Raw genomic sequence first — 13,688 nt, 5'->3', positions numbered from 1 at the left:
CCATGATATTTAAACTGTGTCCTTCTGGCTGCTTGTAATATTTTCTCTTTGACTTGGGAGTTCTGGAACTTGGCTATAATATTCCTGGGGGTTGGTTTTTTGGGATCTCTTTCTCTGGGTGATCGGTGGATTCTCTCCATTTCTATTTTGCCCCCTGCTTCTAGAATATCAGGGCAATTTTCCTGTAGTAATTCTTTGAAAATGATGTCAAGGCTCGTTTCCTGATCATGACTTTCAGGTATTCCAATAATTTTTAAATTATCTTTCCTAAGTCTGTTTTCCATATCAGTTGTTTTTTCAATGAGATATTTCACATTTTCTTCTAATTTTTCATTTTTTTTTTGTTTTGAAGTATTGATTCCTGATTTCTGTTAAATTCATCAATCTCCCTGAATTCTATTCTTTGTCTGAAGGATTTGTTCTCCTCTGAGAGTTTTCTTATCTCTTTTTCCATCTGGCCCATTCTGCTTTTTAAAGCATTCTTCTCCTCAATAACTTTTTGAACTGTTTTATCCATTTGACCTAAGCTGGTTTTTAGCATGCTATTTTCTTCAGCATTTTTTTGGATTTCCTTGACTAAGCTGCTGACTTCATTTTCATGTTTTTCCTGCATCTCTCTCCTTTCTTTTCCCAGTTTTTCTTCCAACTCCCTCATTTGATTTTCAAAGTCTTTTTTGAGCTCTGTTATAGCCTGAACCCAATTTCTGTTTTTTTCTTGGAGTCTTTAGATGCAGGAGCTTGTGCTTCCTCATCTTCAGACTGAGTATTTTGATCCTTCTTGGGTTCATTTGCAAAATATTTCTCAATAGTCTTCCTTTTGTTTCTTTGCTTGCTCATTTTCCCAGCCTGGGCCTGGTTTGGGGGTGCTTCCTGAGCTTTTGGGACACTTCCACAAGGGTCTCAGTGTGTGAGGCTCTGTCCTCCCTCCTGGTCTGTGAATGACCATAAGTGCCCCCCTCTGCCACGGGGCTGAGGTGAGGGGGGCCTGCTGTTCTATGGGGGGCCTAGACTGTGATCATGATCTGAATGTGGTCAGAGCCCCAGAGTCCTGTTCCAGAGGCAGAGAACCGAGCTCAAAGTCTCTCTTCACTCCCCTCCCTCAGCTCAATGGGCTCATGCCCTGGGGGCTCCTGCTTACCGGCTCCACCTGCTTCTGTTCCTGGATCAGGGCTGGGGAAAGACCATGCTGCTGGCTGTGTGCCCTGAGGGCTGGGCTCCACGTGCTAGCTCTGGCAGAGGTCCCCCGCTGTTCCCCCACTTTGTGCCTGGTGCTCCCCAGGGTGCAGCTCAGGAGACTCCCCTGCTGCTGTGAGCTGAGGCTCCCAGCGCCCTGGGGCTGCCTCTGGGAGGCTGAAGTTTGGCCCTCCGGCAGGCCGCCTCTCCGATCCTGGGGAGCAGAGCCTTTCTGCTCTTTTCCAGGTTACCTTGAGTAGGAGAACTGCCTCATTGGGTCCCTTTGTGGGTTCTGTCTCTTGAAAGTTTAGTTAGAGTCCTTAGCTCTCTCATTCATTTTATAAAAACATTTTAAAATTTCCTATTTTTTAAACTCTTCTTCATCTCTTCCAGGAATTCTAGTGAATTTGTGCTCAGGTTATATTTTTCTCTGACATCCATTGATTGTGAATGTTTTGGAGTCAATCTCTTTTGTATTTGTATCTTAGCGTCTCTGCTATCATAATATAACCCATTATGGTGTTTTCTTTTTAATCTTACAATTTTCCCCCTAATCTCGCTTCCCTCCCCCCCACCTCCCACAGAAGTCAGTCTATTAGTCTTTGCATTGTTTCTATGGTATACATTGATCTAAGCTCAATGTGATGAGAGATAAATCATATCCTTAAGGAAAAAAAATAAAGTATAAGAGACAGGAAAATTACGTAAGATAATTTTTTTTTTAAATTAAAGATAATAGTATTGGGTCTTTATTCAAACTCCACAATTCTTTCTCTGGATACAGATGGTATTCTCCATTTCAGATAGCCCAAAATTGTCCCTGGTTGTTGCACTGATGGAATGAGCAAGTTCATTAAGGCTGATCATCACCCCCATGTTGGTGTTAGGGTATACAATGTTCTTTTGGTTCTGTTCATCTCACTCAGTATCAGTTCATGGAAATCCCTGAATTCCCATCCCTCCTGGTTTGTAATAGAACAATAGTGTTTATGGTGGGTTTTTTTTGGTTTGTATTTTTTATTTCTTTTTAATTTTTTTATTTATTTTTTTAGGTTTTCTTTTGCAAGGCAACTGGGGTTAAGTGGCTTGCTCAAGGCCACACAGCTAGGTAATTATTAAGTGTCTGAGACTGGATTTGAACCCAGGTACGCCTGACTTCAGGGCCGGTGCTTTATCCACTGTACCACCTAGTCACCCCGTTTGTATATTTTAGCTTGATGTTAGGGCTAGGTCCTGGTGCACTTCTGGAGTAAAGTCTGGGCTGGTGCTATTGCTGCTTTCTTGAGATGGTTATTCCAGCATTTTAGGGACAGGCTGTAGACCCCCTAACTTTAAGTGCTCTCAGAATGGTCTGATACAGGGCAAAGTGTGGTTATCTCTTTGGTCTAAGCTCTGCAAGTTTCTAAACTGGGATCATGTTTGAGCAAGAGTAGATGCTAGCGGAGCTAGCTAGCTCTTATAAGTCGGCTGGAAAACTCTGGCAGAATTGTAGCTTCTCCTTTGGCCTGGGATTCTTATAATAGTTACAAGAATATAGCGTTTGCAGGCTGGGCGAGACATTGGAAGGAGACTGCTTCATCCTTGAGGTCTGAGACACATCACTGTTGATGACTTCTGAACTCCCTCCATTCTCTGTACACCCACCAGGGCCTTCCTTTCTGGGAATACACTGTGGCTTACCTTTTCACTCCACACAAGATCTGGAGTAGAGACAATACAGCCAGTTTCCATCAGCCTGGGGCCTAGGCCACAGAATGGACATTTAGGAAATGCTTGTTGAGTTTCCTGACCTTTGAAGGGATCTTCTAGGTTGCTCTTCTCTGGTCAGTTGACTGGAGTGCTAAGCAAGGACAAAATAAAGTACAAATCAAACAAACCCAGCTCTCAAAGAACTTATAGTTTAATGGGGCAGACAACATGAAAAGAACTACTCACAAGACATACACATACAACAACACTATGAACCTTAAAATTGTAAGGACTGTGAGAAATTATAGAGTGTTTGGTTTCCACAATTGTAAGAGGCTGAAAAGACACAAGCCTACCTGCAGAAATGTGAAGGAGAAACAAAGGGAAAGGTGATAAAACAAATGACTCTGATGAAATCACTGAGTTGGATGAGGTCTCCTCACCCAACATTAAGTCGCCTTTCCAGAAGGCCAAAAACCAGATCCAACTAGTCCTGGGTTGATCTAGGGTTTCTAACCTTTGCAGGGTGTGTGCTTAATGAGCTTCATGCATATTACAATACACTTTCCCTGTGATGATTGAGGTTCATCAGCATAACCTGTGTTGTATGACCAGGGTGGGGAAAATAAGTTAGAAGGCATCTTGAGGTGGGTGTATTTTCTAGATTGTACCTCCAATGATGAGTGCCTATCAGGACTCAGAGGGGAGGGGAATGAAAGTCTTCCTGTATATGGTTGGACATTATCACAATTCAGGGTTTTTTCCCACAAGAGTAAATTGATCATTCCTGCAGAAATATTAATTAACTAATTAATAAAATTAATAAAAGCCATTAGCCAAAATAAGTTTTTTTTATTATGGGCCATTTATAACAGAACCTTAAAATATCAAATTAAAAATAACATAAAAACTATAGATTAGACCTAAACTTTTATTCTCTGGGATTCATGGACAAAATCCTATAGGTGGAGACCATCTAAAGATGGTCACCAGTAAGCTGAGAGTGATCAGAAAACTTATATGGCAGCAAGGAGAGGGGAACAGAATCTGTATAACAAGAGTGGACAAAACTTTAAACTTCCCTGGGGATTATTCTTTAATTTGATAATAACAAGAACCGTCCTTGTAAAATGCTATCTTTACTGAGGGAAGTAATATTTTTATTAAGAGTTTAAGTCCTTCTTTCCAAGTATAAAGAAAGACAGAATTCTTTCCTGGATGAAGAAGGGCCGGACTAGTCTAGGGGCCGGACAGGAGCTAAGAAAATCAATCTTTGATCAGGAATATAGTTAAACAACTTAGGGTAATTCTTATACTTTGACAATACACATATAATAGTCTATTATAAACAACATAATCTATAATAAAATGACATATTCATCATATAGAATAGGCAATACAATCTAGGATACATTATAAATTGCATTAATATTGAATGTTTGCCACAATGTATAGTTATTCTATCATGATATATTAAACACAGAGATAGGTATTATATATATATATATGTATATGTATATGTAAACATGCTGCACATGCCCATCTGTAGGATCAATTGTAGGTAATGGCGGTGTCACTGAGGGAACGGCAGCCCCTCTGGGGCATGATGAGCCAGCAGCTCCGCCAGGTGAGGTCTGGAAGGCTCCCATTCTCATTTAGCCTCACTTAGAAGCTGGGTGACCTTGGGCGAGTCCCTTGACCCTGACCGCCAGGGCCCTCTGCAGTCGCCCTGAGGCCAGAGGGCAGCCGGTAAGGCAGCCCAGCCTCCCCTCCCCCACACCCAGTCACGGGCTCCCTGACTGGATGGCCTTGGTCTTTGCCGTGACCCCGAGGTGAAGGCCGCGGCCTTCGGGCTGACTCAGTTTCCTGCCCTGTAAAATGGGGATGAGAGCCGGCAGTGTCGTGGCAGCGGTGGGCGCATGGGCACTGGTGGGGCTCAGGGTTCAAGGCCGCCTTAGAGGAAGCGGCCCTGAGGAGTGCGCGCTCCCGGCCCGCGCGCGGCCTCCGCCGGCGGGGCGGGGCGGGGCGGGGCGGGGCCGGCCGGGCGGGGGCGGGGCCTGGCCGGGCGGGGCCGGCGGGGCGGGGCCGGACCCTGGCGGGCGGAACGGACGTGCCCGGGCCGCGCGGCCGCCGGGCCGCTTTGCGGGTGGGACCGGGGGGTCTCCGGGCAGCGGGGCAGCGCCATGGCCGAGCGGCGGGTGAACGTCAACGTGGGCGTCCTGGGCCACATCGACAGCGGCAAGACGGCGCTGGCGCGGGCGCTGAGCACCACGGCCTCCACGGCCGCCTTCGACAAGCAGCCGCAGAGCCGCGAGCGCGGCATCACGCTGGACCTGGGCTTCTCGTGCTTCTCGGTGCCGCTGCCGGAGCGCCTGCGGCCGCCGGGGCCCGCGGGGCCGCCCGGGCCGCCCGCCCCGCCCGCCGCGCGCCTGCAGTTCACGCTGGTGGACTGCCCCGGCCACGCCTCCCTCATCCGCACCATCATCGGCGGTAAGGCCGCGCGGCGGGCGGGGCGGGAGGCCGGGCCCCTGGGACTGGGCACTGAGCGCCGTGCGGGCCCTGCGGGGCCAGGCCCTGGCGCAGCCCCGGCACAGCCGCCAGCGTTGACAGCCACGGGACACTGGCACACGGTGTCACGCAGCGTGGCAAGGCACAGGGCGGCTCACACACAACACTGACATGGCACAGCCACGGGACACTGTGATGTAGCATGCATGGCACACGGTGTCACGCAGCGTGACAAGGCACAGGGCCGCTCACACGCAACACTGACATGGCACAGCCACGGGACACTGGCACACGGTGTCACGCAGCGTGGCAAGGCACAGGGCGGCTCACGTGCAACACTGACATGGCACAGCCACGGGACACTGTGATGTAGCATGCATGGCACACGGTGTCACGCAGCGTGACAAGGCACAGGGCCGCTCACACGCAACACTGACATGGCACAGCCACGGGACACTGGCACACGGTGTCACGCAGCGTGGCAAGGCACAGGGCGGCTCACGTGCAACACTGACATGGCACAGCCACGGGACACTGTGATGTAGCATGCATGGCACACGGTGTCACGCAGCGTGACAAGGCACAGGGCGGCTCACACGCAACACTGACATGGCACAGCCACGGGACACTGTGATGTAGCATGCATGGCACACGGTGTCATGCAGCGTGACAAGGCACAGGGCGGCTCACACGCAACACTGACATGGCACAGCCACGGGACACTGTGATGTAGCATGCATGGCACACGGTGTCATGCAGCATGACAAGGCACAGGGCGGCTCACATGCAACACTGACATAGCACAGCCCCCAGCCTGTGACAGCCACGGGACACTGGCACACGATGTCATGCAGCGTGACAAGGCACAGGGCGGCTCACATGCAACACTGACATGGCACAGCCACGGGACACTGTGATGTAGCATGCATGGCACACGGTGTCATGCAGCGTGACAAGGCACAGGGCGGCTCACATGCAACACTGACATAGCACAGCCCCCAGCCTGTGACAGCCACGGGACACTGTGATGTAGCATGCATGGCACACGGTGTCATGCAGCATGACAAGGCACAGGGCCACTCACGTGCAACACTAACATAGCACAGCCCCCAGCCTGTGACAGCCACGGGACACTCTGTGATGTAGCATGCATGTCACACGGTGTCATGCAGCGTGACAAGGCACAGGGCCGCTCACGTGCAACACTAACATAGCACAGCCCCCAGCCTGTGACAGCCACGGGACACTCTGTGATGTAGCATGCATGTCACACGATCTCATGCAGCGTGACAAGGCACAGGGCCGCTCACGTGCAACACTAACATAGCACACCCCCCAGCCTGTGACAGCCACGGGACACTCTGTGATGTAGCATGCATGTCACATGATGTCATGCAGCATGACAACACACAGGATGGCTCACATGCAACACTAACATAGCACAGCCCGCAACCTATGACAGAGCCACAGAACATGGGACACAGGTGACATGCCACACTCGTGCCTCCTAACACAGCAGAACACAGGACATGCCATAGCCTAGTGTGCAGTTTCGTAGAGCAGCAACATGCAGCATGCTCTATGATGTATCATATATATCACACGATGTCATGCAGCTGACAAGACACAGGATGACTTACATGGAACACTTAACATAGCACAGCCCGCAACCTATGACAGAGCCACAGAACATGGAACACAGGTGACAAGCATGCTGCATGGAAACATACCAAGATGGACTAATGCCTCATAACACAGCATAACTTAGGACACACCATAGCCCAGTGTGCAGTTTAGTAGAATAGCAATATGCAGCATGCTCTATGATGTATCATATATGTCACAAGATGTCACGCAGCTTTCAAAACACAGGATGACTCACATGGAACACTAACATAGCACAGTCCTCAACCTATGACAGAGCCACAGAACACGGGACACAGGTGACAAGCCACACTCATGCCTCATAACACAGCATAACATAGGACACTCCATAGCCTAGTGTGCAATTTAGTAGAACAGCAATATGTGGAATGCTGTATGATGTATCATACATGTCACAAGATGTCACGCAACATGACAAGACACAGGACGACTCACATGGAACACTAACATAGCACAGCCCTCAACTTAATGTATGACAGAGCAACAGAACACAACACACAATACACAGCAGGTCATAACTGTGTAGCAGAATACAACATAACCAGATACCCTAACATGGCATAGCATAGAATATACCACATCATATCATAAGTTAGTACAACAGCAACATACAACATACCATACGATATAACAAAACAGCATAACAGAACACATAGCAATTCATAACATGACTAAAACATAGCACAACCCTCAATTTAACATGATAGCTACATTTAACACAATAACATGACCTATATCATACAATACAATGTCATATGACACATGGCATAACACCAGGCTGTACCATAACCTTGAACATCATATGTCACATCATATCCCCATACCATGCCAAGCTTTAAAGGCTTGTATAGAAATGCCTGCTGTAATTATTGTTGTACCTATGGCCATGGGGAAGTCATTTCTCTTGACTTTTCCCACCAGTGAGCATAGTTCCTAAGTCTGATACTGAGTGGAAGCTCCTCACCTATCTGGATAGTTCACCTTTCTTCATCTGTTTTACAAAGTATGAAATGCAGGCTGCCTCAGGTCAGCTTCCTTCTGGTCTCTTGTCTCCAGAGCCAGTTCTCTTTCCATGGAGCACAGTAGAGTTGCTGTCTCTGGGACTCTTCTTTCCAAGGAGGAAGGATGGTGTGATTGGCATTAATGTAGGATTTGTAATCAGAGGGCTTTGGTTAGACTCTGGCCGCTGTCTCTTAGCTGTGAGTACCCTGAACAAAATGTTCCTTTCTCTGGGTCCTAGTATTCCCATTAGGGCTCTTGTAAGGAATGTGCTTCATCCACATTTCAGAAATGTCAGTTATTTTCCTTCATAATTAGGCACCTCTGACCCAGTAGATTAGAACCCTGACCCTGGAGTCAGAAGGACCTGAGTCCAAATCTGGCATCAGACACAACACTAGTTGGGTGACCCTGGGCAAGTCACTTAACCCTGATTGACATGCCCAAATAAAATCAATAACTAGTCTTCTGCCTTGTGGTGCTTTTGTTCTGTGGTTCATAGGATCGGTTGACCAACAAGCATTTGTTAAATAGCTGCTGTGTGCTTTACAAGTTGTGGCCTATATGTTGTAATTGTACATAAAAAAGTGACCTGATCCCTGCCCTCAAGGAACTTACTTGCTAATAGGAATAGACAACATACTTATAGACAAGTAAATACAGGACATATGGGCATCTATATACACACGTGTCCATTTTTGTAATATTTCTGATTTGAACTATGTTCCTGGGAAGATGCCGTTTTCTTGAATCATAAATGAAATACCTGTACTTCAGAAGGCCTACAAATGTTTGATTGCTCTCAGCTATTATTACTGTTGTTTCATTTCAGCTACATAAGACTCTTTGTGACCCCATTTTGGGTTTTCTCAGCAAAAATACACAAGTGTTTTGTTTTCTTCAGCTCGTTTTTGTAGATGAAGAAACTGAGGCAGACAGGGTCAAATGTCTTGCCCAGGATCATACAGCTAGTAAGTATTTGAGGCCAGATCACATCTTCTTGATGCATTGTGATGAACTAGACTTCATTCCATTGAATACAGTTGGGTGAATCCCAGTGTAGCAAGATTTCCAAGACTTGGATGGCCTATTTATTTCAAGCAGTATTTCTTTAAACAAGATCTCCTTACCACCTATGAATCAGAACCTTTTGCTCTGTAGTATCTCTTAAATCTAGACCTTCCATAATTCAGACCCACAGCCTTCCTTGCACAGACTGTTGTCAGAGTCTCCTGCCCAGACTCCTGCCTCCAGCTCATTCGTTCCTTGAGGAGCTGAATCCTTATTCATGAGTCAGGACAGCCGTTTCCATGCTCTAGCAGTGACTCCCCACATCATCTAGTTGAAAAACCTCTGGTATGGTTGTTAAGTGACCTGTTTAGGTTCTTGGTCTGGTGTCTATGTTGGCTTTATGAAAACTGACCCTGTAACCCTTTTGCAGAATTTCTTCATCTGGAAAATGGGCAGAATACTTGGACTATTTATTTCACAGAAGCCTTGTGAAGAAATTTGCTGAATAAAAATACCATGCAAGTATGAGCTATTGTCATTATTTTCTAAATAAATACAAATTATCTTGCTTGGTATTTAAAGCTCTTCATAATTGGGCTTCTGGTGATATTTCCAGCATTACCTCCTATCACTTCCTTTCAGACTCCTGAGTTCTAGTGCAACTGAACTTCTTACTTTTTTTTCATTTGTTAAAATTTCTAGCCTCTTTCCAATCATGCCTTTGCTGTCTCACAGGTCTAGAAATGATTCAATTTAATAAACATTTACTAAAGCACCTGATTTACATTTACAAAATGCTTTAAGCTTTGCAAAACACTTCACAAATACCTGTTTGGAGTTGGGCAAGTCATTCTGCCTCTGTAGGCCTCTTCATTTGTAACTGCATTAGAGGCATACAGAGGTCCTGATTCAGGTTCTTAATCTTTGATCCCATAATTTTATCATTCTATTTGTTCTTTATCCCAGCTCTGAATAACATAAATTCCAGATAAATCTTGGTTCTTATCCCTGTAGAACTCCTACTATAGTAAAGGGCTACAGCATAAACAGATAACTTGAATACAAAAAAAAAGCATGCTCCCCTAATATCTTTCTGTTGAAATCTTCCTTCAAGGAGCAAAGGATTACGTAAACATTTATAGAGCACCTGCTGTATTAGGCACTTTACTTTTATAAATATTGTTTGATTTGATCCTGCTAACTTTGCTAGGTAGGTGTGATTATTGTCTGCATTTTACAGTTGAAGAAACTGAGGCAAATTGAGATTAAGTGACTTATTTGGCATCACACACCTGGTTAGGGACTGAGGCTAGATTTGAACTTAGGTCTTCCTGACTCCAGGTCCAGCAGCCCCACTGCATCACCAATTGCCTCAGACCCATCAAGACCTCTCTATGATATCTTCCTCCTCAAAGCTCTCTCTGCCTTCTCCTAGGTACTTATAATCTAACTTGTAGTTTAGTTCTTTGGATCAGTGCCTTTTCCCTTTCTATGAGATTGTTAACCTCTATGGGCAGTGGTGGCCTGGCTTCTCACTTTTGTATTTCCCATAGTAACTAGCACAGGGCTGGGCATGTGGCAGGTACTTTTTGATGTTGAATTGGATTATAATGGTATTTATGGCACTTTTTTTAAAAGGTTTTTTTGCAAGGCACTGGGGTTAAGTGGCTTGTCCAAGGTCACACAGCTAGGTAATTACTAAGTGTCTGAGGCTGGATTTGAACTTAGGTACTCCTGACTCCAGGGTCAGTGCTCTGTCCACTGTGCCAACTAGCCGTCCTTTATAGCACCTTTTTTAACAGGAACAGATTCTTCCCACTGCCAAGTTTTTCTGGTTTTCTCTTGATTTTTTTCTTTGATTTTGCTTCTCTATGGTGATATATCATGAGAGACTTTCTGTTAAGATTAGGCTTTACTTTGTGGTGTTGTTTGAACTTCACTTGTTACACCATGCCTGTTCTCTCTGCTATTCCTTGAGTAGATTAATTTTCTATCTTCTTTTTTTTGAGAGAAATTGTTGCAAAGCTGTAAATTTCCTTTATGCTTTTTGGTTATCTGCAGCATTGGAGGAATTTCAAGTGAACATAGGTAAATGAAATGGGTAATCCTAACCCTCATTATAGACATTAACTTCGTGAAATTTTAAATTTTTAAAAGAATGGTGAAAGCTTGAATTTGAGTACAGAAGCTTGCAGAAAGAATCGGGATAATCATTTCTGTTGTCTTTTGTCACCATTTGGGCTGCACTTTGTACGCAAAATAATGTTTCTGGGCTCACCAGTTTCTGGTTCACCTCCAGTGGACTGGAGTTTTTTCCAATAGTAGTAGAATTGAATTCTTACTGACTTCTCCATCTTTTCTCAATAGATCTTCCTTATGATACTTTTGCAAGAAGATTGACTGAGGGTAGGAGTTGCTTCTCTGTCAGTAGAATAAGGGAAGACTGCTGTTCATTAACTAGAGCCTCTCTGAACTTGAAAGTCCATTTAAGAATGAATCCCCATGTCTCTCAGACATTCCATCTGGCCTCAACTTCTTAATGAGGTCTAAAACTGTTATCTTGGCCTTGAAATTGTGCTTATTGTCTTTGGGTCTTTTGTTCTTAGTGTTAATGCGATACTCTCTTGCTTTCTAGTCTGGATTTTCCCTAATAGGGACCTTTCTTTGTTTCCTACTTTACTTTCCCCTCTATTTAGACCATTCTCTAGGCTTAGTTCTGTCATCTTCTAGGTGAGGGCAGGAGCCCTCTAGCATGGTAGGAGTAGATGAAACCCACAAAATGATACATTAGTCTAACATCCTCATAGAAAAAAAAGTAAATACACCAGAGATTTTTCAATGGTCTTAGGAGGGAGTCTATTTTGCTTTTTTTTCATTTAACTGAAACCTTTTATGCCAATCAGACCCCTCTTATCATGGAGGTCAATTGCTTTCCAGTCACCATCATGACTTCTTGTTCAGAATCAAGTTTAGTTGAGTTGCCATTTTATTTCTTCAAGTATTGCTATTTTATTGTCATGTAATACATAATACTCAGTTCCTCTTCCTTGGAAGTCTGCTGACAAAGCTTTGTTGGGGAGGAGAAATAATGAAGCTTTTAGTGTCAGTTTAGGGCAAAGGTTCAGAGTCCAAAGGGACTGAAATCCCTAACACCAAATACCTCCCAGGCTTTTGTTTGGAAGTGTAAAAGAGAATTGTAGGAATTGCCCTATAGAATGGATCATCTAAAGATTATCCACCAACTACTCTTCACGAGAATTCACATCAGAAAATTAAAAAAAAATTGATATACATTTAGAGTATACATAGGAATTTGTCTTTAGATAAAGGCAATGCTTTTTTTAAAAAAAATTATTTATGGCAATGGGGTTAAGTAACTTGCCCAAGGTCACACAGCTAGGCAATTATTAAACGTCTGAGACTGGATTTGAACTCGGGTCCTCCTGACTCCAGGGTTGGTGCTCTATCCACTGCGCCACCTGGCTGCCCCAAGACAATGTTTTTTAAAAAGGATCTCAGAACTTTAAAGCTGGATTGGCTTCTGGTGATCTTGAAATCTGTCTCTGCCAGAGGAGATCACGGAGGAGACTCCTAAAGGGGAAGTGATCTTCCCAAGGTCATTTAGCCCATGAATTGCAGATTTTTAAGCAATCTGGTTTCCTCTCAGCCCCCTGAGAAACATGGTCCTGTATTTCCATCTTGGGGAGCACATATAGGCCTCTTATTCTCATTTCAGGGCACATACTTGACAGGATGTATGTTTCTTCTTGTTTCACTCTTTTTTTTTTTTTTTTTAGGATTTTGCAAGGCAATGGGGTTAAGTGACTTGCCCAAGGCCAAACAGTTAGGTAATTATTGTCTGAGACTGGATTTGAACTCAGGTACTCCTGACTCCAGGGCTGGTGCTCTATCCACTGTGCCACCTAGCCGCCCCCTGTTTCACTCATTTTTAAATTTCATTACTTTCAGTAGGAATTATGTATTCGATAGAAAGAATATGTTTTTCTTGTTAAAATTAAAGTTTCATCACTTTGTATAGTTCCATGTAGAACTTGAAGCTGTCCTTCGTTTCCTCAGAAGTTTGGCTACCCTTTTGCTGTTGTCACTAGGTTCCAGAGCCGAGTTCTGTTTGCATGCATACAGCTCTTCCTACTGCAGAGCAGTGGATGACCTTGCTACATTTTTGATGACATTTCCTGAACAGGACCTCATTGGAGATGAAACCCTAGGTTTAAATTAATGCAGAATATTTGAACAGGAACCAAAACAGAAGAAAAATGAAAGCAGGTAGTCATATTTCATTCTGTTTGGGTACATTTTTCTTCTTATGGGGCTTGCCCTTGAGAACAAAACATATCAAGTTTTAAATCAAAGAATTTTTTTAGAGTCATGCTATGAATAGAAAATAATGCAAAGATGTTTGCTGTTTTTTTAGGCTGGGTGTTTAGCCTAGAAGGTTATAATGAAAGTCAGAAGGAAATCAAAAATAGCTTTTAAGCCAAAGTACTACTAATTATATCAAAAATTTTCATTTTAGCACCAACTTTCTGTTTTATCCCTTACATCCCTTAGGTTGAACACAAATCTTAAGCCCACCTTGTCCAGGATACAATAACATTTACATTGCATTCTTGAGAATTGCA

The 13,688-nt window shown here is 44.5% G+C and overlaps 1 protein-coding gene across 1 annotated transcript in view; it reads left to right on the top strand.

Annotated features, from left to right (window-relative positions):
• Positions 1-4,969: 4,969 nt before the first annotated feature.
• EEFSEC (eukaryotic elongation factor, selenocysteine-tRNA specific) overlaps positions 4,970-13,688 on the top strand; it is a 305,088-nt gene continuing 296,369 nt past the window's right edge. Inside the window, exon 1 of the mRNA XM_074198418.1 lies at positions 4,970-5,352. Coding sequence (XP_074054519.1) covers positions 5,046-5,352 — 307 coding nt within the window. The 5' untranslated portion in view covers positions 4,970-5,045. The remainder of the gene's footprint in view (positions 5,353-13,688) is intronic.

The sequence above is a fragment of the Macrotis lagotis genome, chromosome 8 (genome assembly GCF_037893015.1).
Source record: "Macrotis lagotis isolate mMagLag1 chromosome 8, bilby.v1.9.chrom.fasta, whole genome shotgun sequence".
NCBI lineage: Eukaryota > Metazoa > Chordata > Mammalia > Peramelemorphia > Peramelidae > Macrotis > Macrotis lagotis.
Note: the sequence above shows the minus strand (reverse complement) of the source record. Positions and strands in the feature narration are given on the sequence as shown.